General features: G+C 47.0%; 1 protein-coding gene across 6 annotated transcripts in view; it reads left to right on the top strand.

The window, feature by feature from the left end:
* The window catches only part of LOC147729852 (TATA-binding protein-associated factor 2N-like), a 601,338-nt gene that overhangs the window by 134,760 nt on the left and 441,136 nt on the right, over positions 1 to 25,442 (top strand). For 5 of the 6 annotated variants that reach the window (XM_086954760.1, XM_086954759.1, XM_086954758.1 and 2 more), the window contains one exon: positions 7,081 to 7,185. The exons of the other annotated variant lie outside the window; for it this stretch is intronic. In XM_086954760.1, the coding sequence (XP_086810886.1) occupies positions 7,081 to 7,185 (105 nt within the window). The remainder of the gene's footprint in view (positions 1 to 7,080; positions 7,186 to 25,442) is intronic. 6 annotated transcript variants of the gene reach the window in all.

Here is a 25,442-nt window from a genome sequence, read left to right as displayed (position 1 = left end):
GTAACTAGGTAAAAGGTCAGTACCAAGAACCCTTATGTAGTGTAATGGCAGGGGAAATATAGGTGAATGATATTGTTACTACCTGAGCCTATATCGGGGTATCGGTATGAAACAACAGTTACCTGGTTTGAATAGTATCCAAAATCTTCATCCTGGTGATCTCACTTTGAAGCAAACATTTTTGATTGTCCATACCTGGAGAGGGATTGAGGGTCTATAATACTTGAATTTTCATTTGGCTAACAACAAGTTTCTTTACATGAAAGCGAACAGCCTCACTTTACTTAACATTCTTTTGCGAATGTCACTTTTGTGTTCTGAAAAACCAAATTTAAATTTTCGCACTGGCTTTCCAACGTATAAATTATTTGAGAAAATGCAGTTGCTATTGTGATAGTTTGGTTGATGCCAGTATGTTGAACATAGTTGGCCTAATGGCATTATTACAGTGTACGCAAATCAATCAAGAAAAATCCCCAAATAAGTTTTATTTATCTGTTTATTTTTTCTTGTTACTATCTCTTTGATGTCCATGAATTGCTGAAATGCAAATATTGGTCTCACTTTTTGTCAACCAATCATATCATATCATTTGTAAAGCGCACTACTCACCCGTAGGGGTCTCAAGGCGCTGCGGTGGGGAATGCTGCTACTGCTCGAAAAACCAGGTCTTGAGGAGTTTGCTGAAAGTCAGCAGGTCTTGGGTCTGCCGTAGGTGGATGGGGAGGGTGTTCCAGGTCTTGGCGGCGAGGTGGGAGAACGATCTGCCGCCGGAGGTCGCTCTTCGGAAGCGAGGGACTGTGGTGAGGGTGAGGTGGGCGGAGCGGAGCTGGCAGGTGGGGGTGTAGAAGCTGAGTCGTCTGAGGTACGTTGGTCCTGTGTTGTGAAGGGCTTGTGTCCGTGGGTGAGGAGCTTGAAGGTTATCCTCATGTTGACCGGGAGCCAGTGCAGGTCTCTCAGGTGGGGTGTGATGTGGCTGCGGCGAGGGGTGTCGAGGATCAGGCATGCAGAGGCGTTCTGGATGCGTTGGAGCCGTCTCAGGAGTTTGGCTGAGGCTCCTGCATATAGGGTGTTTCCATAGTCCAACCTGCTGCTGACGAGGGCCTGGGTGACCGTTCTTCTCGTTTCATTGGGGATCCACTTGTAAATCCTGCGGAGCATGCGGAGGGTGTTGACGCAGGAGGAGGAGAGGGTGTTGACCTGTTTAGTCATGGAGAGGGTGGAGTCGAGGATGACCCCTAGGTTGTGGCGTGGTCGGTGGGTGTTTAGAGTGGTTCCCACTGTGGTTGGCCACCAGGAGTCGTCCCAGGCTGAAGGGGTGGATCCGAGGATGAGGACCTCCGTCTTGTCAGAGTTCAGCTTCAGTCGGCTGTTCCTCATTCATTTAGCGACGGCCTTCATTCCTTCATGAAGATTGGTTTTGGCGGTGTGGAAGTCCATGGTGAGGGAGAGGATCAGCTGGGTGTCATTGGCGTAGGAGATGATGTTGAGGTCGTGCCGACGGGCGACGTGGGCGAGCAGTGCCATGTAGATGTTAAACCGAGTTCGGCTGAGGGATGATCCCTGGGATACGCCGCAGATGATCTTGGTGGCTTCGGAGCGGAAGGGGGGAAGGCGGACGCTCTGTGTTCTGCCGGAGAGGAAGGAGGTGGTCCAGTCCAGGGCCTTCTCTTGGATCCCGGCGTTGTGGATGCATGTTCGTAGTGTGTGGTGGCAGACGTGTGGAAGGCGGCTGACAGGTCCAGGAGGATGAAGGCCACTGTTTCTCCGTTGTCAAGCAGGGACTTGATGTCATCGGTGGCGGCGATGAGGCCAGTCTCAGTGCTGTGGTTTCTGCGGAACCCGACTGGGAAGGGTCCAGGATGTTGTTCTCCTCGAGGTAGCGGGTCAGTTGTTCGTTGACAGTCTTCTCAATGACCTTTGCTGGGAACGGGAGCAGGGAGATGCGCCGAATGTTCTTGAGGTCCTTGGGGTCCGCCTTCGTTTTTTTTTTTTTAGAACCATTTTTATTTGCATTTTTTCCATAACTAAATATTACAGTCATTTCAGTAGTAAGGTGCTCACTTTTCCCCCCCACTCCCGCCTCCCCCCGCGTCATTACCCAGTTTGATGCAGATAGTCCAAAAATGAAAAAGACCACAAGGGTAACCCTCCAGAATATCATCAACAGTCTAATTGTCATACGATCCCTCTGTATTCCACTATGCCCCTCCCACAGTGTCCCATTACAGCCCACCATCCAAGCCTTGATAGTTTCTCCATTTCCCCCCTACTTTGCGGAACTTCCTAGGACATACCCGCGCTTTATATGTGACTCTCTCAGCCGCCATATATAAATCCAGTCCTCTCCTCCATTCTTCTTACAATGGTACCTCTGGTGCCCCTCAGTGTTTCGCTATGTCCCTCTTGGCCACTACCAAGGCCAACACCAGAAAGGCAAGCAGGGGGCGTGTCAAGTCTACATCATTTGTCATGCCCAGTAGGGCCAGCGTAGGGTCGACTTGTATTTGGCTCTCCGTCTTCGGTTTCTTGAGTAAGGCGTTGATCTCGGCGTGCTTCCAGCTCTCAGGGAAGGTTGCTGTCTTGAAGGAGGTATTGATGACTTTCCGGAGATGGGGTGCGATGGATGTGCTGGCTTTGTTGAAGATGTTGTGTGGGCATGGGTCTATCGGCGATCCGGAGTGGATGGTGGTCATGAACTTTGATGGTGTTGTTGTCGTTGATGTTGGTCCAGAAGAGAAGGTGGTTGGTGCGGATGGTGGTCGTGGGGGCGGAGGTCTCAGTGGTTGTCTGGGCGGTCATGGCATTGAAGCTGTCGTGGATGTCTGCCATCTTGCGGTGGAAGAAGGTGGCCAGCGAGTCGCACAGGTCTTGCGAGGGTGGGACGTCATTGGTGTTGGAGCTGGGGTTGGAGAGTTCCTTCACGATGTTGAAGAGCTCTTGGCTGTTGTGCGTGTTGTTGGCTAGGCCCTTTTGGCGGATCTGATGAAAATCTCTAAAACCAATTTCAGGTTGCAATATTTCTCATCATTTCTTAAAAAGCTTTTTATGGCCCTGTTTATGGTAGACTATTTACAGACAAAAGTAAATCTTATTGAGTCCTTCCTTCAAAAGTTTTCAATTAATTTCTAGGTTGTGTATTTGTTCGTTCAGTGGCTTGTGTGATATCTTGTTTCCTCTCACTATATTCAATTTTAGCTTCTTTGTTTAATTATCTACGGTGATCCTTTTCATATCTATCTGTTGTGAATAGAAACTTTTTTATTTTAGGGTACCAGCGTCAAAGCTATGAAGGTTTAGCAAATTGTTTTTATCTGTGGCTTTAGAATATACTTGTGTTTGTATACCCCGATTGTTTAACTCAACCGAAAGAATCAAAATATGTGTGAATAATCAGTTTTAAAACTAAATTCAATATTGACTTCCATTATCATTCAAATTGATAATCTTTTTCTTCAATGACTCTTGGGTCCTGCGCCAACTCATGAAGAGATAGTTAGACCATATTGTCATTTTAGATTTCTGTAAATATGTTTCTGTTAAAACGAAGTAGGAGGCTCAGACATGTCTTGTAGATGATAACAGTGGATTTATTCTTGTGGTGATCTTACAGGTTCTCAGTTACAAAGTTCCATAGTAAAGCCGGAAATGCCCCACCAGGAGCAGGGTCCTCTCTGCTCAGGCCATCACACCAACTGACACTCTCCTACATACAAACCAACCCAACATTCCATGTGACCTCATCACAGGCTGAGCAGAAAGGCAGAGAACCACAGTGGAGAGACTGCATTAGTAATAAGCACATTACAACACATCTCCCCCCTTAATAATCAAAACATTCAAAAGAAACAGAAGAAGATAAAATACACGAAATAGAAGAAAATAAATTACACAAGTCTGGAAAGAAAATACAAATGCACAAGTCTGGAAAGAAAATACACAAGTCAGGAAAAGAAGAATGCATTAAAACAATATATAACACATCCTTCCCCCTTAATAACGACCATAAACACAAAAATGCATCAAGATGGTAAACACACTTTTGGCAGGGAGAAGAAGAGGACGCACCACCAAAACATTGTAATACCTTCTTACATCCTTCTCCTTGAAAATGATCAAAAATAACAAGAAACCAAAACCGCACCAATTTCCAACCTTCCTAAACTTACAAATCCAAAACCGCACACATTTCACAAATCGCAAAAATCAAGGGCAATAGCAAAACTGATAGGGGAAGTTACACTACACCAGAAGTAACCCCCCCACGTGTGTACCCATCACACACAGTCTTAGTAATGTGTATATAACACAAGACTAAACCTGAAAATCTAGGGTATCCCTTAACCCAAAACAAAACTAGGGTATCCTTTAAACCCAAAAAAAACTAGGGTATCCATTTAACCCAAAACACTCTTGAATCATACAATGAGTACTAATAAACTCATAAATCCCAAAAAAAACTAAGGGTAAATCTATATCCAAAACAATAAGAACATGAGTATTTCTAACTCATGGCAAACATATTACGGGTTTAAACCCATGACATCCTCAGAATGGCATTCCAAACAGTTATCAATAAAACATTCTTACATTCCAAACAGTCTTCAAAAGAAAACTCGCGAAACAAACTAGGCAGATAGTGACCTTCTAAAATTACGAAAACATAAAGCATTGGACACACCTCCCTCAAAAGATACAACCCAACATGCATACGATATGCATTAGTTCTTTCCACTTTCAATTAAGCACCGGAGCTCGATCTTTGCCCCCGATAAAGAAAAGAAACAACAACAAAATAAACTGAAATAAATAAAGTAGTCACCGCCGATCATACTTTTATGGAGGGAGTTGTCCACTGAATTCACTGCTGTTGTTCACCGAGGTCTCTCCAAACAACACGTTGTCAAAATCCATTTATTCCCAAGACAAATATGTGGCTGGCAAAGTAAACCGAACCTATGAATCGAGTGTCCAGCCCTTCAATCAAGGCCGTGGGTCCGTGAGGAAGAATTAAGGCGAGAAGTCAAGACGCCATATCTCAACTCATCATAGCAGACTGGACATGAAGCAACCACAAGATGGCGGTACGTAGACGACGGCGCGTCGGGAGGCTCTCAGCACGTCGCTGCATGCAGGCAGCAGAAATCCACAGCACACAGTCCAGAATGAAGGATCCATGAGGACATTGCAGCTCATCGCGGAGCAGATAAGATTGCGCGTGCTGTGCACGACACGCGCCTCATTTTTAAACTCCTTCATGACAGTTAAACAATCAGTTGAATAAAATGCGCTTAAAATTGGGATCAAGATACGATTTCCCGTTACTGTATGCCACAGTGTCAATTCCGCCAAAAATAAAAACTTGAATATTGTGGTGCAAGCAGACCCATAAAAAATGTGGAAAACAGTACCAAATCACCCAGATCACGTCGTTGCCCCCCCGCAGTAATGTCTCTGAGCTATATGGTAAAAAACAGGCTTCACTCCTCTCAGCTCCTCTATGCCACAACGTACTTCTTCAGCACAGCTCCAGATCAAACACAAGCAGGCAACTTTGCCGTTTTTTATTTTTTCATTTTTTAAAACAGCCAAGACTTCCAACACTGCTGCTATATCCTGACACTTCAAATCCTTAGGGCTACTCTTACAAAAATAAACTGCGGTGTCTCTCTTACCGCAGCAGTAACTTAGGTTACTCTCTCTTCGTCAAGGAGATAGTACAGCTGTAATCAAAATTACGCTACCAAAAGAATTCTCTGCACAGCTCAATCAAGACTTCAGACTTCATGCCAAAACAGTCCCAAAACTGTATCTAAATAGTCTTAAACTGGGAAGAAACTGACACCTTTCGTCGAGGGCGACCGTTGACAGGGTCACTGGTGCGGCATTAGGGGTGCCTAGTTTCATCCAATCCATGAGTTTCAATACACTTACTTGAGTCTTTTAAGTCCTATAATTTTCCAATCAGTAGGAAATTCTGTAAATCGTTGCTTCTTCTAAATGGGCTTCTTCTACTTCAGTTTCTTAAGTCAAGTCCATCCAAGGTAGCTTACGTGGGTTCTTTTTAAATCATCGCCAGTGTTAAAACGAAGTAGGAGGCTCAGACATGTCTTGTAGATGATAACAGTGGATTTATTCTTGTGGTGATCTTACAGGTTCTCAGTTACAAAGTTCCATAGTAAAGCCTGGAAATGCCCCACCAGGAGCAGGGTCCTCTCTGCTCAGCCCATCACACCAACTGACACTCACCTACATACAAACTAACCCAACATTCCATGTGACCTCATCACAGTCTGAGCAGAAAGGCAGAGAACCGCAGTGGAGAGACCGCATTAGTAATAAGCACATTACAACAGTTTCACCTAAAAACATTGCCATGAAACTGTTGGTGTTGCTCAGTACACCTAGAATACCCGCGAGGTTCCATTCTTGTATAGGTAAAAGCAACCATTTCAACAAAAATAACTATGATATAATGAAACATTTATCAATTCAGTCAAAAATACTTAGTTTGCACTGACGTACTCAGTCTTAAGTAGTGTCCTTTGTACTGCCGCTATACCTTCAGAGGGGGGACTAGAAGTATAGAGCGAGTTCACATCTATGGTCCACATTTCTTCCAAATCTTTTGGTCCTATCAGTTATCCAGTATAATTCTTCTGCCTTATTCGAGTATAAGTACTTATTCGGATCAAGGTATCATTTTTAATCTGATGTCCGTTTAGAAGTGCAAAATAATAAACCATTATAACCAGAATGATACAAAACAAACAAGGATATTGTGATCAATCAAAAAATTGGAAATATATTTACCAATTGGGGGAGTTTTATGCGGTCATTCAGCTGCAGTGCACAAAGAGACTGTTGTGCTTTAAGGTAATGGCATGTACTTGAGTTATGAACTGTATACTAGGACTCTAGAAGAGTTGGCAAAGTGCAGTATGGGAACCATAACCTTTTTTTTGCGTACCCAGTGTGGTTTAAGCCCATTCATGGATATTTATTCTCGTCAGCATATGCACTGCTGCATTATTACGTGTTTACAGGTTTACATTTTTTTAATACCTTTGCATCTTTAAGGACCTAGTTCATATGGGCAGTCAAGTTATGACCAGCAGCAAAGTTCATCAGGCCAGCAACAATCTTCTTATCCACCGCAAGATAACTACAGCCACTCTAACCAAGGTAAGATGAGCTCTTCCCAGATCGTTTCTTTACAGATCAGTCAAGTTGACAACTTCCCATTTTTTTATTCTTGAGCAGCATATTCGTAACATTTACATCTATTTGCAGCCACCAGGCTGAATAGTGGAAACAGAAAACTTTTTATATATATGTTTTTTTGAAGTTTAAAAAAATCAAATATTTGACTATTTTTGCAATTTACCAGATGTGCATAGACATTCTCTTTATGAACAAGTATGAGCGATATTTTCAGATTTGAAATCCATTATAGCGTGTCTATGGGAAGCCAATCAAGAACACAGTAAAGCCGCATTTTAAAGACGTCCCATTATGTCCTGTGAATTCATATATTTGTTTTCCCCAAACATTTGTTCAGGTAAAAAACAAATGAATGAATTCTAAAAAAGGATGAGACAGACAGCCTTCTCCAAGGCTATCTTTCTCATCCTTTTTTAGGTCGAGCCTAGCTGCGAAGCATTCTATAACTGGTTTGGGTTGTGAGAAAGTGCCCTCTTTCTGCATTGTTGGCCCACCTTTTTCAGAATTGCTGATGTGCTTTGACTGAGTGTGCCCTGGGCTCCTACTAATCAGGAACCCAGGGCCTATGTTCTTTCCCTAAAACTGCATTGAAGCCTAAACCCAATTGACGTCTCTGGCCATAGGTCAGTCCCTGGTAAGTGTTACCACAGGTGCCCAGGGCACTGTGACCAGAAAAGGCTTCTAAGGGCTGCAGCACTTATTGTACCACCCTTAGACAGGGCATCTTCTTTCGTCCTTTTCCTTCTTAGGTTGCGGGAAACTGCTTTCTATAACTCCAAAGTAACTTCTTAATGGCTTGATGACTATTTTTACCATTACTAATTGCTAGTTGTAAACCTTCTTTGAACACTCTAATCCACCTTTCCACAATACCATTGCTCTGGAGGTAATAGACTGAAGAGCGTTTATTTGCAATGCCATAACATCCTAGGAAATCCTTCATTTCAATAGAAGTTAACTGCACACCATTGTCTGTAAGTAATAATTCAAGAAAACCTTCCCTTTCAAAAACTTCATTTACAAATTGAATAGCAACCTTTGAAGTGATTTGAGAAACCAGCATAACATCAGGCCACTGTGACAATTGATCAACAAGGACAATAGCATACGAGGGATTGTAGCCAAAAAACATGGGACCAGCAATATCAAGAGACACACACTCTCAGACACGAGATGGCCTTGAAACGCACAGACATTCATTTGCAATTTGTCATGGACACAACACTTGACACACTCTCTGACCTTGCACAAAATACACCTATCCATAGCAGGCCACCAAAATTCACTCCTGATTCTGCTCTTTATACTGGTCATGCCAGGGTGAACACCATCTTGAAGAGACATTTCGGAAGCCACTTGAAAGAATGGATGAAGATCATGAGGAACATCAGTTTTTCTGGGCCATGAAGACATAACAAAATTCACAACCTCTTTGAGATTAATATCCTCATCACATGCCAACCCCCATTGGTCCTCCTTAATGCACCCTTTGGATACTTCACAGATGGCAACAACTTTTTCCGGATCTACGTAATCCTCAACCAAATTATCATCCCTCACGGGCTACCTTGATAAACAGTCAGCAAGGATGTTCTTTACACCCAGAATATATTCAACCTTGTAATGAAAATCCTGTAACTTGTATAGCCATCTGGCAATCCTGGGAGTTGGCTTACCACAACCTTTTGTTGTAAATAAATCCACTGATGATCTATCCTTACCTTAAAAACAGTTCCATGAATATATTTCCGAAAATATTCAATACCCCACCAACATGCAGGTGTTTTTCGTTTTCCAAGGTGGAATATTTGTGTTCGGCATCTCTTAACGGCCTTGACACAAAAGCAATTGTGACTAAATGCCACTTTTGGTTTTGCATCAGGATGGCACCAATACCAAAGTTGCTGGCATCGGAAACAACTACCGAATTACAGGCAGTGTCAAATGTGGCTAATGCAGGGGCAGATGACATACATTTTTTTAAATGTTCATTAGTACAATTGTCATCCCACAAAAACAACAGACTTTTTTTCATCAACTTCTTCATGTGAACAGTTTTGTCGGAAAATACAGGAATAAACTTAGCGTAGTACTCCGCTAGACCTAAAAAATATCTAAGTTGTTCTTTGGTTTGAGGCTCAGGTGCATCCTCAATGGCCTTGATTACATTTTGTTATGGTGAAATACCATTTTTACTGATGAAATGACCTAAATAGTCCAGTGATGGCATACCAAATTTGCACTTTCTTTGGTTAAGGTCAAACCTTTATTTTGAAGATTACACATCACCATGTGCAAAGTTTCAGAATGCTCTTGAGAATTGGAGCCAACAACTAGGATATCATCCTGAAAGTCCAATACATTCTTTACATATTGAAATAATTTATGCATAACTCTCTGAAAGACAGAAGATGCAGAAATTAAAACAAAAGGCATCCTTTTGTACCTGATAGCACCTTCCGACGTAATGAAAGAAGTATATTATTTACTATGTTCATGTAAAGCAATTTCATGATATGCTTTCGACAGGCCTAAGGTCGAAAATATTGAAGTTTGGCAAACATCTCTCCGATATTCGGTAATGGATGTCTGTCCACCCACACATTACCATGTAGATCTCTCAAGTCAACACATAATCTAACTTTTCCTTTGGGTTTATATGCGACAACAACGGGCGACAACAATTCGGAGGATTGAATCTCCTCAATAACATCAAGTTGACACAACCTCTCTAACTCTTTTTTTACAGCATCCCTAAGAAGTAAAGGAACATTTCTGACTTTGTGTACCCTGGGTATAGCATTGCTTTTCAGGATAATCGTATGGAAAAAAGTTTTAACAAACCCAATTTCAGAGAAAACACGTTGGGAATTATCTTCTCCCATCCAGTTGCTGGATCATCACCTACTTGAAAAATGAGATCTGTATAACCCAGAACTTGATCAGAATGGTTTAGATCAAGAGTGATCATCAGATCCCTTTGCTGAGGCTACCCCAAAAGACAGTAACCATCATTGGCAACATATCACTTTGCAAAAATGTATTTGCCTTTAAAACCAAGACTGGTGGTGAAGAAGCCTAAAGCATCAGCGGGTTTCCTTCCATATCCCACAAGCTTAATGTCAGGAGGAGATATGTTATGTTTGGAAACTCTATTAACCACTCCTCACCAATGAGTGTGTACCTGGCGCCGGAATCTGCCATTACCCTAACTTCTTCATCACCAATCAGGATTGTACAACAAGCATTGGAAATGCAATAGGTCTCGCACCATTAGAGTTAGTGCTTTTAGAATTGTTTATGGGTTTTTTTTGTAAATGTTTAGCATTTTTGTTTCCTGTAGCCAATGCTAAAGTATTACAAATAAAAAAAGCCATAAACATTTCTAAAAGCTCTAACTGAAATGGTCTGAGAACTATTGCACTGAGTGAGGGTGGGTGAGGGTGAGGGTGAGTGAGGGTGAGGGTGAGTGAGGGTGAGGGGTTGAGGGTGAGTGAGGGTGAGTGAGGGTGAGGGGTGAGTGAGGGTGAGTGAGGGTGAGGGGTTTTGGGTGAGTGAGGGTGAGGGGGAGTAGTTGAGGCTGAGTGAGGGTGAGTGAGAGTGAGGGTGAGTGAGGGGTTGAGGGTGAGGGGTTGTGAGTGAGTGAGGGTGAGGGGTTGAGGGTGAGTGAGGGTGAGTGAGGGTGAGGGGTTGAGGGTGAGTGAGGGGTTGAGGGTGAGGGGTTGAGGGTGAGTGAGGGTTTGAGGGTGAGGGGTTGAGGGTGAGGGAGGGTGAGTGAGGGTGAGGGTGAGGGGGAGGGGTCGAGGGGTAGGGGTTGAGGGTGAGTGAGTGAGGGTGAGGGGTTGAGGGTGAGTGAGGGTGAGGGGTTGAGGGTGGGTGAGTGAGGGTGAGGGGTTGAGGGTGAGTGAGGGTGAGGGGTTGAGGGTGGGTGAGTGAGGGTGAGGGTTTGAGGGTGAGGGGTTGAGGGTGAGTGAGGGTGAGGGGTTGAGGGTGAGTGAGGTTGAGGGTGGTTGAGTGAGGATGAGTGAGAGTGAGGGTGAGTGAGGGGTTGAGGGTGAGGGGTTGAGGGTGAGTGAGTGAGGGTGAGGGGTTGAGGGTGAGTGAGGATGAGTGAGAGTGAGGGTGAGTGAGGGGTTGAGGGTGAGGGGTTGAGGGTGAGGGGTTGAGGGTGAGTGAGGGTGAGGGGTTGAGGGTGAGTGAGGGTGAGGGGTTGAGGGTGAGTGAGGATGAGTGAGAGTGAGGGTGAGTGAGGGGTTGAGGGTGAGTGAGGGGTTGAGGGTGAGTGATGGTCAGGGTGAGTGAGGGTGAGGGTGGGTGAGGGGTTGAGGGTGAGTGAGGGTGAGTTTGAGGGGTTGAGGGTGAGGGTGAGTGAGGGTGAGGGGTTGAGGGTGAGTGAGGGTGAGGGTGAGTCAGCTACCAGGAGTTCTAACAGCTCTCATCAGGTTTCTACAGCTAGTTCCCCGGTTTTGTGGGCTGGGCATGAATAGTGGGCAAGAAACAGCTAATTATAGAAGGGCCGCTTTTGAATGAATTAATTAATAAACCTTTACATCCTGGCTGCTCTACATACTGCAGGTGCATTCACTCACGGTGAGGCGCTAGCCGCCGGGTAAGGTAGGAGGCGCTTTGTTCCAAAGAGTAAGGTCGGTGTTCCCGGGGGTGTGGCGGGCGCGGGATAAGCTGCTGCTGCAGCCGGCCAGGAGGGGGAGCTGCGATCTGTGGGGAGGAGGAGCCAGTGCTCGGATGGGAGGAGCTGGGATGGAGAGGGGAGGCGCGGGAGCCGGCGCTGCTGAAGGCAGAGGACTGTGATTCCAAACTCGGGAGGCAGGTCGAGCCTGCTACAATGGGGGCCACTGACCGAGGATGAGGAGACGCGAGCAGCAGGCCACCCTCTAGAGGCAAACTGGAGGCGCTCTGTGCGGCACACAGGCACCCGGGCTTCACGTGGGTGCAGCGGGACCCTCCTTACTCTGCAGCAGGACACCTACGCTTTGCAGCCGGGCACCTTCCTATGGCAGCTGGAATCCCTTCGCTGCCCACGGGGGGGACTTTGCAGCAGGGGCAGTCTGTCATGCAGAGGGGGACCTCTTGACAGCGGGCTACAATCTGTGCAGTGCACAAGGATTCACGACAAGGTGCAACTTCAAGTTTGGGGAGCATTCACCTATCCTCTGTCAAGTTTTGAGCAAAATTAGCACCCGGGAGCACCCCCCAAAATAGTAAGTTCGCAAACTTTGTGCTCTGTTTATGTATCTTACTGGAGGGATGGTTGGTGAGACTGGCGTTTTTGCGTTCCTTGTCTAGTGCTTTCCTGCTGTCCGGGCTGCGCAGCCGGGACTGCAAGTGCAGCACGGAAAGCAGCCAAACTGAGCAGGCGGCAGTGCAAGCGCAGCGACGTGTGCAGCCAACTGAGAAGCGCCAGTTGGAGTGCAGCTCCGCGTGCAGCCGGCAGTGCAAGTGCAGCTGAGGGAGCTAGAGTGCCGCAGACATTCTGGTTCCCAGAAGGATTGAGTCGGCGTGGTGGGTCTCCAACGTGTGTGTGGGGTGTGCTGGGGGTGAGGTAGTGATATCTGTGTTGCGTAAATCTGGGATTAATTTAAAGTGAAGAAGGGCTGTGTGGGAGTACTCTGCATATATAAAGTGTGTATGTTGTGTTTGTGACAGTAACTAAAGTGTGGCGCTTAAAATGTGTGTGGGATGGGTTCTGCAAAGCCAGGTGTGACATACAGAATGGGTGTAAAGTGCGTGTCTGCAAAGTGGGGTAAATTATATTCTAGGGAAATATCAAGAATGAAGCTCCTCTTCCCTTACTGTTAATTAATACATTTGGATCGTGAAAAGTGCGAGACAACCGATGGCAGTCACGTAATCCTCAGCTTGCAGCAGAGTTCAAACAAACAAAACAAGATCAAGCCACAATTCCCCACACCAAACCAAAAAGGGGGGAAGTGGGGGTTTAAAAAAAAATGCGACACGGCGGGCAGGGGAGGGGGCGGAGCGGGTAAAATAAACAAAAACAAACAAGACGGAGGGAAGAGAGGGGAGGGGGGAGGAGAAATGCGACACGGCGGGAAGGGGAGGGGCGGAGCGGGTAAAATAACAAACAAGACGGAGGGAAGAGAGGGGAGGGGGGAGGAGAAATGCGACACGGCGGGAAGGGGAGGGGGCAGAGCGGGTAAAACAAGACGGACGTGCACGCGCTTTTAAGCTCAATGCGCATGCGCATTGAGCTTAAAAGTCACGGGCACTGCAAGGAATCGCCACGATTCCTTGCAGTGGATAAAGAGTGGATAAGCCCCCATAGTCTCGCTTGCTCGATGCGCATGCGCATCGACAGGCGAGACCTAAAAAGGAGCATATTTCCCATTACCATTGACTTCACATACAGTTCACATAAATTCTTCCTCCTCAAAGTCACAGTTAACTTTCTTAATCCTATCAGAGTTTTGGTTTCTGGAATCATACCCTTTGTTCCTAAATCTTTTTTTTGTTCTTGCATATTCTGGCATAATGTCCCTTTGCTTTATAGTATCTACACACTTGACCAATTGCAGGATATTTTTTGTCATTGCTAGATGAACAGGAACGCCACACTTAAAACAAACATATTCTTTTCTTTCCTGATTTGAATAAAAAGTAGGTAATTTACTTTTAGCTTTGTTATTAATGGTTTCATCAGAGATAGACTTAAAAAGACCTTAAAAAGGTAATATTGTCAGGGGTACCAGCAGATTCCTTACGGGATTTCATTCTTGATTTAAATCTGTTTATGGGCCCACCTTTTAAACAGTTAAACTCTTATCCTAGGCACTACCTTTCATGGAAGATGGCCTTCCTCATTACAACCAGTTACCTTGGAGGGTCAGTGAATTACAGGTTCAAGTGAACCCTTAATCCAACTCTGCAAAGATCATATTGTATGTAAAACAAATCCTATATTTATGCATACGGTTGTTTCCCTGTTAGACCATTGACTTGTTCATCTCCACCTCAGACAGTTGTGTAAACGGTTTCATATGCATTGCATGTGCAGCTGCAGATTCACAGGCTCTAGATACACTTGCCATCTATTGCTGGGTCTGGATGTTTGCAAGTTGTTTTTCTTTCATTAAATTTGAGTCACAAGATCTGTTGTGACTCTTCCTTTGTACCAGAATACATCAGCACAATGAGCCCTCCTTAGATTGTTTTCTTCTGCCATTTGCCTCAGACATTCGGATTGCTGCTCTAAATCGAAGCATTAAAACACACGTAGCCGGAAAAAGTGGTTATTGGAAGCATAAGGGAAGAGGAGCCTTTAGCAATTATGATACATTGAATTATATTAGTGTTTTTCAGGCACTCTCTTCATGCAGTCAACGACATTTCGACCCTCTCGCGATTCGGGGTCTCTTCATGACAGGAGGGCTGGGGACATATTTGGAAAGGAGTACACACGGATGAAGGTAATCAAGAGGCAGTTATCAATTCAATTGGTGTCCAAGGGAGGAGGGTACCTGGTTTAGTATCAACTTTGGCATAAAACAGGGCACCAGTTCCTTTGCAAAATGGCCGGGTATTTGCAGTTGCTTAATTCTGGGGCATTAAGGCCTGACATGGCTTCATCGCACGAACCTCAACTCGTGCCGGACAAATCAATAGTAATTAAGTTACTGAACACCGTAGCCCAGCTCGGGCTAGAATCTGTCCAAGTGAAATTACTGCCAAACACTCCGGTGGTTCCTTTCAATTACTTAGCGGACTGGCTGTTACCACCATAATGCGCCAGAATTAAGCAACAGCAAATACCCGGCCATTCTGTAAAGGAAGTGGCCGGGTATAAACCCCACAGAGCCAAAAGGTTATTCAGCGTGATTATCGCCGGTATGTAGGCCCTTGGCGCCAGTTGTACCGTCCGAGTCCATAACAAGGTTGCCTCCCGCCAGATCCCGGTGCCTCAACGCCAGTGGTGGCTCAGTGCCGAAAGATGAGGCCCCAGTTGTAACCGCTTCAATGTCAAATCGGTGCAGGTCCGACTTCAACCGAGGTAGCCCCCTCCTGCCAGTAATGCTGTACTTCCCCGCTTGATCTGCCACCACAGCTCCACTTGGTCTGCCTCCACAGCGACAAATGCACACCCTATTCTCTTCTCCAGGCATGACTATGATGTGTGTGATCATATTGGCCAACCATATCACAGGGATAATTTTATGATGACCTGCAGGATGTTTATGGCTTTGATACCTCCCTTGAGTCATTGGTCCTCTCGTCCACTGGTTCCGCTAAAGTGGAGAGTGCTTCCTATGCCATGATAATGGTTAAGGGGTGGCTGAAACCTATGACCTCAAGCTCGCTACCTTGAAAGTCAGGACCAGTGTTCTTACGGAAGATCTTCAACCAGGGTAAACATCTGTTGATTCCCCTCTTACCTTTTAATGAGTCTCTTAAGGATACCTTGTTGGGGGCACAGGCTAAACCTTGATACTGTACTCTTTGATGGTCAACTGCCAAATTGCACACCACCACCTCCCTGCTGCGGGCGATCTTGCATTTCTTACTCAGCATCCCTTATGTGAAAGCTTGATGGTGCTGACATCTGTGGGCTAAACTAATCCCAAGACATTTTTGATTTCTTTCCCCTATCGGGAGTCAAACCGAGGAGGGGCATTCAAGAAGATTTCAACACCAGCTTGGCGCTTCAGTCAGTTAATGCCAACTGGCTACTGGGGTGCAATTCCTATACCCTTCAGAATTCAGTGGCTCACGTACCCCCAGGTGTCCTTGAAGATCTCCATCCGCTCCAGTGTCATACAGGATGGTCATGATGCGGCCCAGTTGATGATTCATTGTGGCTTGAAAACCACCAAATCTTTGTTTAATTCTCCAGTAGTTATGTGCTTCTTGAAAGGTTCCCTTTTGCCATGCAGCAATTGGGCCTTAATTTGGTCCTCATATTTTTGATGTGTTGTCCATTTGAACCATTTCATAGCTGCTCCTTGCAGCTCTTCACTCTGAAGCTAGTGTTCCTCGCCACCATAACATAGGTTCAGCATGTGAGTGAGCTTCAAGCTCTTTGTTTCGACCCGCTGTATACCACCTTCTTGATGGATATACTGGTTTTGAAGACATGGGCATTTTTCTTGTCTAAAGTTGTGATGTTGATCCACCTAAGTCAAAACATAATCTTGCTGCAATTTCATGCTGCTGTTCTCTGCTGCCCCTAAACCTCAAAATGGCTGCCGCCGATCGCGGCTCCCTGCCGTTGTACTTCCGCGTTACGAGCCTGTCATTTCTTGCCCAGGAGGGAGAGGTGCTGTTTGTCTGTCACTAGTGTCTTGGGCACCCCCTGTCATGCCCCGACGTCCCACTCGTACTGTAACTTTAACTGCAGGACACTGTTTAAGATGTGTACAACAACGGGACGGTGCTTTGCGTTCTAGCATCTAGCCCTTCCTCCGAGGTTTCTGTCCCGGTTCGTTTTGCCTGACTTCCGGTTTCCTGTTGGTTGTTTGTTTTCCGGTATTCTTTCTGCCTCCTCCGAGAGGGTGTTTCGTTCGGCTTCTTTCTTGGGGCCGTACTGTCAGTTATATGGTGCACTGACTTTTTCTATCTTGGTATCAGTGTACACTGTGTGGTTCGTGGTGAACCATCAACACAGGTTATTTATTCCGTGTTTGTTCTTTTTTGCCATTTCCAGACTTCCTTGTGCTCCGCCCGGCGGCCGGGTTTTTCCCCGCCATCCGGCCGGGCACTGTCAACCCAGTCTTCCCTATTCCTTGTGCTCCGCCCGGCGGCCGGGTTTTCCCCCGCCATCCGGCCGGGCACTGTCAACCCAGTCTTCCCTACTCCTTGTGCTCCGCCCGGCGGCCGGGTTTTTTCCCCGCCATCCGGGGCACTGTTTGTTTACAAGAGTGTAGCCAGTAAGTTCTCCCCCATTCCTGGTGCTTCGCCCGGCGGCCGGGTCTATTCCCCGCCATCTGTTCGGGCACTGCTTGTGAGTTAGCATTTGGATTCCCCAACTAATGCTGTCTCCTATTGTGTGTATTCCCACACCATCCTTCCCTTCGGCACTATTAGACATTTATTTTGGGGAACTTGCGTGGACCAGAGAGTGGTGTGATTTCAAAGCCTAGCTACAAGAAGATCACGATAACCTTGTGCAAGATAAACGATAGAGGCTTGCACACACGTATCCAGCTTTGAAGAAGAATTGGATGTTCTTCCTGTTTTTTCCCAGAGAATAACCGAGTGAGATATATATCATTTACCCTTACTTGCTAGTGTGGAGTGGGATAGAGTCTTATTATCTTTTATCCTGTTGTACACAGAAAACGAACACCTTATCCTCTTCGCTGCTGATGACGAGCTCAGCTCGTCATCAGCCACGGTGGTCGTGTGCTGATGACGAGCTGAGCTCGTCATGTAACGCATCTTTTTGAAATTTGCCGCACACAGCGGGAAAAGCCGCCGCAGCGATGCAGTTAATCTACCCTTCAGCAAATGTCCCAAGGTCCAGACGTTTAGTTGTGGTAGGTGATGTTCATATGTATATAATAGACATTGTGCATGGTGTTGTTATCAAGTATAGCCAGTAATACATTCCTTCCCTTACAGCCTGCCTTTGTACCAAGTGGCCATTCTGAAGTCCACTACCAAGACCTGTTGTCTTCCCCAACCTTTCCTTGTTTTGTTTCCCTGTTTTCCCCTGGCGAGCCATTCGATACTCTAGAGTCTGATAATCGAAAGGCCGTAGGGGAAGGCTGAGGACTATTCTCCGGATTCCTGACGCTCCTGCGGAACCAGACTGGAAATCATTACACCCCCGAACAGGTTATCTCAGGCTGTGGGGGCAATGAGCTGCCCCCGGGACCCGGCCACAGGCTGCTGACGGTGGCACTACGATGGCGGCCGCCGACCTCTGCTCGCCGGCGTGGATACAAATGATCCGAGGGTCCAGTGCCCCGTCAGCAATCAGCAGTCAGGTGAGCCCTTGCGGGTTACGGGAGCGGTCACGGGTGCCTCCGGCCGCCAACAATCCTCTGGTGCGCTATGCTGCAGTATAGCGGGCCCGAGGGACTCTATTGCTCCTGTGGCCACACCTGTGCGACATTTTGACTAGTTTGTAGTTTCGGGGTAATTTGTCAAGGAAGGGCTGAGAAAAAAAGAGGGTCCCAAAATGCTAAAACTGCTGAACAGAATAGCACCAAATTTGTCCGGAAGCTAGATCTTGGTCCGCAGATTGTGCTTTTTGAGATGTAGTGTAAATCCATCCAGTAGGTTTTTTATAGTAAGCACCAATTAAAATTTTTTACTTTTTGATTGGCCCAGGGAACTATTTTTCCCTTCGGCCAATTTGCTTCCGCAGGAGTCTGATTTCCGCAGGAATGAGCACTCTGACTGCCGGCAACATCAGAAAAATGTTGGTGGCAGCTTTTACTGGACTTGGGGACCTAGTCCCCTGTCCTGAAGTGCCAACTAAAAAAATATGCAAGGGAGCAGGCCCCCTAGGCCCATGGGGGTGACCCAGAGGGAGGGAGCAACCCTCGGGCGAAAAACTAAATTAAAATGGAAAATGTTGCAGTGATCCTGCAGGATTCCAGGGGAGTCTGGGGGGGGGGGGGACATGGTGACCTGGGCCACTTCCTTTAATTAGGGGAAGGGTTGTATGCCCCCCCTTCTCCAAGCCATTATAGGCCCCAGGGAGCCCACCTCTGGGGCCAAAATCATCAATAAGCAGGAGGGGGCTGCATAGACCCCTCCCTGCTTCATTATTGGCCCTGGGGAGCTATTCTGTACTTACTTTCTGGCCTCTAATTACATACTAGTTTATAGAGAAATGAATGCAAAAGAATCTTTGATGATATCACCAGTGATGTTATCAATAATGTAGTTTGTTATGTCATCAGTGATGTCATGAATGATGCCATAGAACATGTCATTAGTGATGTAATATGTGAGGTCATAAGCAGTGCTTGGCCGGGGTGCAAGTTATAGTTTGCTCTGCTATGGCGTAATTATTTTTTTTTTTTAGTTCAAACGGTTAATGTTGTCACTAACATAGTTACTTAACTAGAACGTTACTTTAACCTTTGTTTTTTTCAGTGAATAGTTGATCAGGATAAACCGTGATAGAGACCCTGGACGTAATCAAGTTCAGACAGTACAAGAGAGATAGTAGCATCAACCTTGTGTGGAAATGTTAGGTGGGAGAAGATGCGTTCGAGTTTTCATAGCAATGGAGCTTGATCTTGCTAACTTACCCACTTGGGCATTCATTGATAGCTCGGAGTCCATGGTAAGTCTAAGGTTCCTTACTTTAGGAGGTGATCCCAGATCGTCAGGCTGGGCATAGAGTGTAATCTGCGTAGTTATAGCAAGTGAGCCGAAATAATTAATAAATTAATAGGATCTCAAGTCTAGGAATCTGCACACTGGACACACCAAGTTGCTTTTTGTGGGCCTGGACAGTCTTGGAAGTAACTGATGTCAGCGCAAGGGAATGGTGCATATACAAGCTCTGCACATTAACAGCACCGTTTTGGAGACGCGCAGCACCACCTACCAGTGTGCAGAGATACAGCTGAAAAGTTTCTAGATCTAGTCTGGTGCCTGGAAAATATTAAGAAGATGAGTAAAATGCGGCTAGATAGTCTCTACAAAAAAAGAGTGCTACAGAAGTAAGTAACTTTCGCTACAGTGCAGAACTAGAATTACATGTAAGTAACCTTATCTTATAGATAAATGTATGTTCGAGGCATATGAGCTGTATATCAAATGCTTTAGCATAGATCTCCATCTGGTGTTAGGCCCGAATGTTTTCACTTAGTTTTTTTTCGAAGAAGTCTCTGTAGTCATGAGGTAGGTGACTACTCCTTTCGGTGATAGTGCGCATGGGCATCGACTGCATCCCCAGATAGTTTTTTTTCCCACCATCTGGTTCATCTGGTTCGGATGTGTATTGCTGAGTCCGGTTCGGTATTGTTTTCGAAACCCTTCAAGGCGCAATCCTCCCCCCTCGACGGTATTGTCTTTCGATCGCGGTTTCCAATTCAACGCGCATAGTGTAAATTGTGAAAACCTTTGATCGGGTACTTCGAGGCGGGCCGTCTGGCCTACCCATGCCGACCGTGCCAGCAGTCGATGGAACGGACTCCATTCAAGCTATGTCGCGGGTGTCGTGCTAAGTTTCCACTCGCAGACTTGCACGAGATCTGCAACCTCTGCTTATTCCCAGAACACAACAAGGAGGACTGTGAAGTGTGTCAATCATTCGGATCGAAGAAGACCATTCGTGATCGTCAGGCTCGATACCACGAGGTGCAACGGGGCAGCGGCTCCGTACCGGACATCTTCGACGAAGATGTAGAACTCCAACGTCCAGCCGCAGAAGCCGAGGAAGAAGATCTGGTCTCCGTGTCCGAAACAGACTCCAACATGGAGGAAGACCTGAATGTCACTCCGGGTCAACGTACCGTGAGTACATATCCCCATGTGCAAAAACTACAAAAATCAAAGGCCCGGGTATCACCCTCGCCCTCAGGTCGACACCGAGAGAAAGTTTCAGATGGCCTACACTCCAGCCGGCTATAAAACATAGGGACAAGCCTTCCGGCTTGGGCTCAATCCGGCCCCATTCCGGTGCTGAACCAACACCTTCGGCACCGCAACATAAAACAAAACATGTGCCAGTCTCTACACCCTCAACACCAAAGACACCTTCAACACCGAAGGCCTTGAATCCGAAATCCTCCAAATTGAAAGCTTCGGACCCAAAATTATCTAAACCAAAATCCTTGTAGCCAAAATCCTCGACACCTAAAAGCTCTGAGCCAACACTCTCAGTGCCGAAAATTTCGGAGCTGAAACATGCCATTCTGAAAGCTTTAAACCCAAAACAGGCTAAAACTAAGCACTCCGATTTGAAACATTCGGCGCACAAAGACTCTCAGCCCAAATCTTCCACGCTGAAATCCACTCCTAAAGAAAAAGATACTCCTTCCAAGGAGCCTCCATCTGAAGACACAGTTTTGGATCCAAAACAAAAAAGACTTAGTATGGACTCTAAAACTGAATACCTTCTACCCACTCTACCTAAAAACGGAAGCTAGATCTCTGAGGATTCTCCTATACAACTGAAGAAAAATGACATGGGTACTAACCCTTCTCCCCCTTACATACCTCCCTCCCCTCCTCTTAATCCCAATTTACTCATTACACCATCAAATTCACCACCACCTCCACTTTCACCTGAAACACAGGAGGAATTTTATGGGGATGGGGATGAAGATCAGGATATACCACAAGACATACCTCAGGACACTGATCCCTGGGAAGATTATAATAAGAATCCAGATCAAAATAATGACTCTGACCTGTATCCCTCCAGACCTTCCCCACCTGATTACAACATTGGCTCTGCACAGCTTATCAACAGGGCTACTTAATATCACAGGGTTGAGCTCCATACAGACCCTCTAAAAGAGGATTTCCTCGTTGAGACATTTACGCACTCACAAAGATCTACTAACACTTTGCCAATGCTCAAGGGATTGTTGAAACACACAGACGAGGTATTCAAAGACCCAGTTAGAGCCAGAATACTTACACCTAGAGTGGATAAAAAATACAAGCCCGCTCCTACAGACTCTGAATATATAAAAGGCCAGTTGCCCTTAGACTCTCTTGTTGTATCTAACTCCCGTAAGAGAGCTAACTCTCAAACTACAGGCGATGCCCCTCCTCCTGATAAGGAGTCTTAACTCATTGATGCCTCAGGCAAATGAGTGGCTTCGCAAGCTGCTAACCATTGGCATATTGCCAATGCTCCGGTACTGTTAGCATACTACGATAGGGCTCACTATGATGAGTTGGAAAAACTCATGCAACACTTGCCTGATGAGTATAAGACCAAATCTAACGACCTCATTCAGGAAGGTAAGCTTATCACCAAAACTTCCATAAAATGTGCACCAGATGCAGCAGACAGAGCATCTTGTGCCATCAACACCAAGCTCCTCCTGTGCCTCAGCTGATATCGTTTTCTGTGCCTCCCTGGTATCGTTCTGCCGCTGCCTATTATTCTAGCGCTTCACTCGCATAGCGCTTTAATTAATTACCTGCCTCTCGCAGCGCGACCTCGCTCAGGCTATTGGTTTCACTGTTGGCTTGTCTGTGCATGCTTTATCCTGACTACTGCTCAATTTACCATCAGTGTTTGGGTTTGTTTCACCAGCGCTTGTGCTCTGATAGCGCTTGCTGTTAACTCGCTGCATTTTCATTGTCTGTGTTGCCCCTGCCTGCCCTCCCTCGGACCCTCCATTTTGTTGTTGTTGTTCTCCCCTGGACCCTGACCCGCCCCTCAGCCACACTACCGCCTCCCTGCTGCCCCTCCCACCCACGGTCATCGAGCCTTCCTCTCTCCCAGCCTAACTGTGACCACCTGGACCTGCTTCCGGACGGTCGCTCCACCAAGCTCCTCCTGTGCCTCAGCTGATATCGTTTTCTGTGCCTCCCTGGTATCGTTCTGCCGCTGCCTATTATTCTAGCGCCTCACTCGCATAGCGCTTTAATTAATTACCTGCCTCTTGCAGCGCGACCTCGCTCAGGCTATTGGTTTCACTGTTGGCTTGTCTGTGCATGCTTTATCCTGACTACTGCTCAATTTACCATCAGTGTTTGGGTTTGTTTCACCAGCGCTTGTGCTCTGATAGCGCTTGCTGTTAACTCGCTGCATTTTCATTGTCTGTGTTGCCCCTGCCTGCCCTCCCTCGGACCCTCCATTTTGTTGTTGTTGTTCTCCCCTGGACCCTGACCCGCCCCTCAGCCACACTACCGCCTCCCTGCTGCCCCTCCCACCCACGGTCATCGAGCCTTCCTCTCTCCCAGCCTAACTGTGACCACCTGGACCTGCTTCCGGACGGTCGCTCCACGAAGCTCCTCCTGTGCCTCAGCTGATATCGTTTTCTGTGCCTCCCTGGTATCGTTCTGCCGCTGCCTATTATTCTGGCGCCTCACTCGCATAGCGCTTTAATTAATTACCTGCCTCTCGCAGCGCGACCTCGCTCAGGCTATTGGTTTCACTGTTGGCTTGTCTGTGCATGCTTTATCCTGACTACTGCTCAATTTACCATCAGTGTTTGGGTTTGTTTCACCAGCGCTTGTGCTCTGATAGCGCTTGCTGTTAACTCGCTGCATTTTCATTGTCTGTGTTGCCCCTGCCTGCCCTCCCTCGGACCCTCCATTTTGTTGTTGTTGTTCTCCCCTGGACCCTGACCCGCCCCTCAGCCACACTACCGCCTCCCTGCTGCCCCTCCCACGCTCCGCCCCCTCCACACTTCATTTATGCCTGATGCCCCCACGCGCAGCGTCCACGCGCTACGGCCTCGCCGAAGGTGCGCCAAAGGTAAGCCCGTCTACGCCCGTCCGTGCCTGGACCGCGCCCAGCGCCATACCCCCTGGTCCTCGCATTGCCCACCCCTCCCGCATTACTTACGATGCCGCCACTCTCCTAGCCCTTAACCCCGGTCGCGCCCCCAACTGCGTCCAAGCCGCTCCTGGTCACACCCATGGACCTTTCTCTTGCTACTCCTGCAAATTCATCGGCACTGTCAACATCTCCGCTACGCCCACAGCACAGATCCCCGACCCCAATCACCTTCAATGCATCCTTCTCAACACCCGATCCGTCCACAGACATGCCATTGACCTTTGGAATCTACTAGACACCATTTCTCCGGACATCGCCTTCCTGACGGAAACATGGATGAATGCTTCCTCCGCACCTGACATCACCATTGCCATCCCTGAAGACTATAAGATCACTCGCAAAGACCGTACCAGCCACACAGGAGGAGGAATCGCTATCGTCCATAAGAAATCAATCCGCATCTCAACCAGCTCTGACGCCAACCTCGCCAACTCCGAACACCTCCACTTCCAGATCCACATCGACCCCAAAACCACACTCAGAGGCACCCTCCTCTACAGACCACCAGGACCCCGCGCAAAATTCAGTGAAGACATCACGGACTTCATCACCCCACACGCGCTCCCCTCCAAAGACTACATCCCTCTGGGAGACCTCAACTTTCACCTTGAAAAGATCAACGACCGCAACACCACCACCCTCTTGGACAACCTCGCCAACCTCGGACTTAAACAACTAGTCACTTCCCCCACCCACATCGCAGGTCAAACACTCGACCCCATCTTCACCTCCAGCAATCATGTCTCTTTCAGCCACACTACGGATCTCCTCTGGACTGACCACAGCTGCGTTCACTTCACCTACAACAAACCAAAACCCAACATCCACCTCCAACCTACCCTGCAAAGAAACTGGAACAAAATCACCACGGACCAAATCTCCGCATCGCTCCTTCGAAACTCCCCAGCCCTCTCTTCTAACGCTAACGAAGCTGCCGCCAACCTCACCCTATGGTTATCCAACACCGCCGACACCTTAGCTCCACTGAAAAAACGTCAAAGTAAACCTGGCAGCAAGAAGGCCTCATGGTTCAACGATGATCTCAAGAAGTCCAAGAAACTCTGCCGTTCCCTTGAAAAGGCCTGGAAAAAAGACCCAACCACCAGCACCAAGTACGCCTTCAAAAGCGCCACCCGCACTCACCACCAACTGATCCGAAAAGCCAAGAAAACAGCATTCAAGGATCGACTTGACAACAACGCCCACAACAGCAAGGAACTTTTCAACATCGTCAAGGAATTTTCCAATCCCTCGGCCAACTCCAACGACATCACCCCCTCTCAAACCCTCTGCGACTCCCTAGCCTCTTTTTTCCACAACAAGATTGCAGACATCCACAACAGCTTTGACAACCAACCCGGAAACCAACCCACCCTACCATCTGCTGACCATCTTCCCCCCGTGAACACCCTTAACGCCTGGAACCCTATCTCCACTGAGGACACCATCCGCCTGATGAATTCCATCCACTCAGGATCCCCCACAGACCCATGCCCTCACCACATCTTCAACAAAGCAGACTCCGTCATAGCACCGCACCTCCGAGACGTCATCAACTGCTCCTTCAACTCCGCTACCTTCCCAGAAGACTGGAAACACGCTGAACTCACCGCCCTTCTGAAAAAACCAACAGCGGACCCCACCGAACTCAAAAATTACCGCCCCATCTCGCTTCTTCCATTCCCGGCCAAAGTCATCGAGAAAGCCGTCAACAACCAGCTCGCCGCCTTCCTCGAAGCCAACAAATCCCTCG

Source organism: Lissotriton vulgaris, chromosome 2_1, assembly GCF_964263255.1.
Source record: "Lissotriton vulgaris chromosome 2_1, aLisVul1.2, whole genome shotgun sequence".
Taxonomy (NCBI): domain Eukaryota; kingdom Metazoa; phylum Chordata; class Amphibia; order Caudata; family Salamandridae; genus Lissotriton; species Lissotriton vulgaris.
Note: the sequence above shows the minus strand (reverse complement) of the source record. Positions and strands in the feature narration are given on the sequence as shown.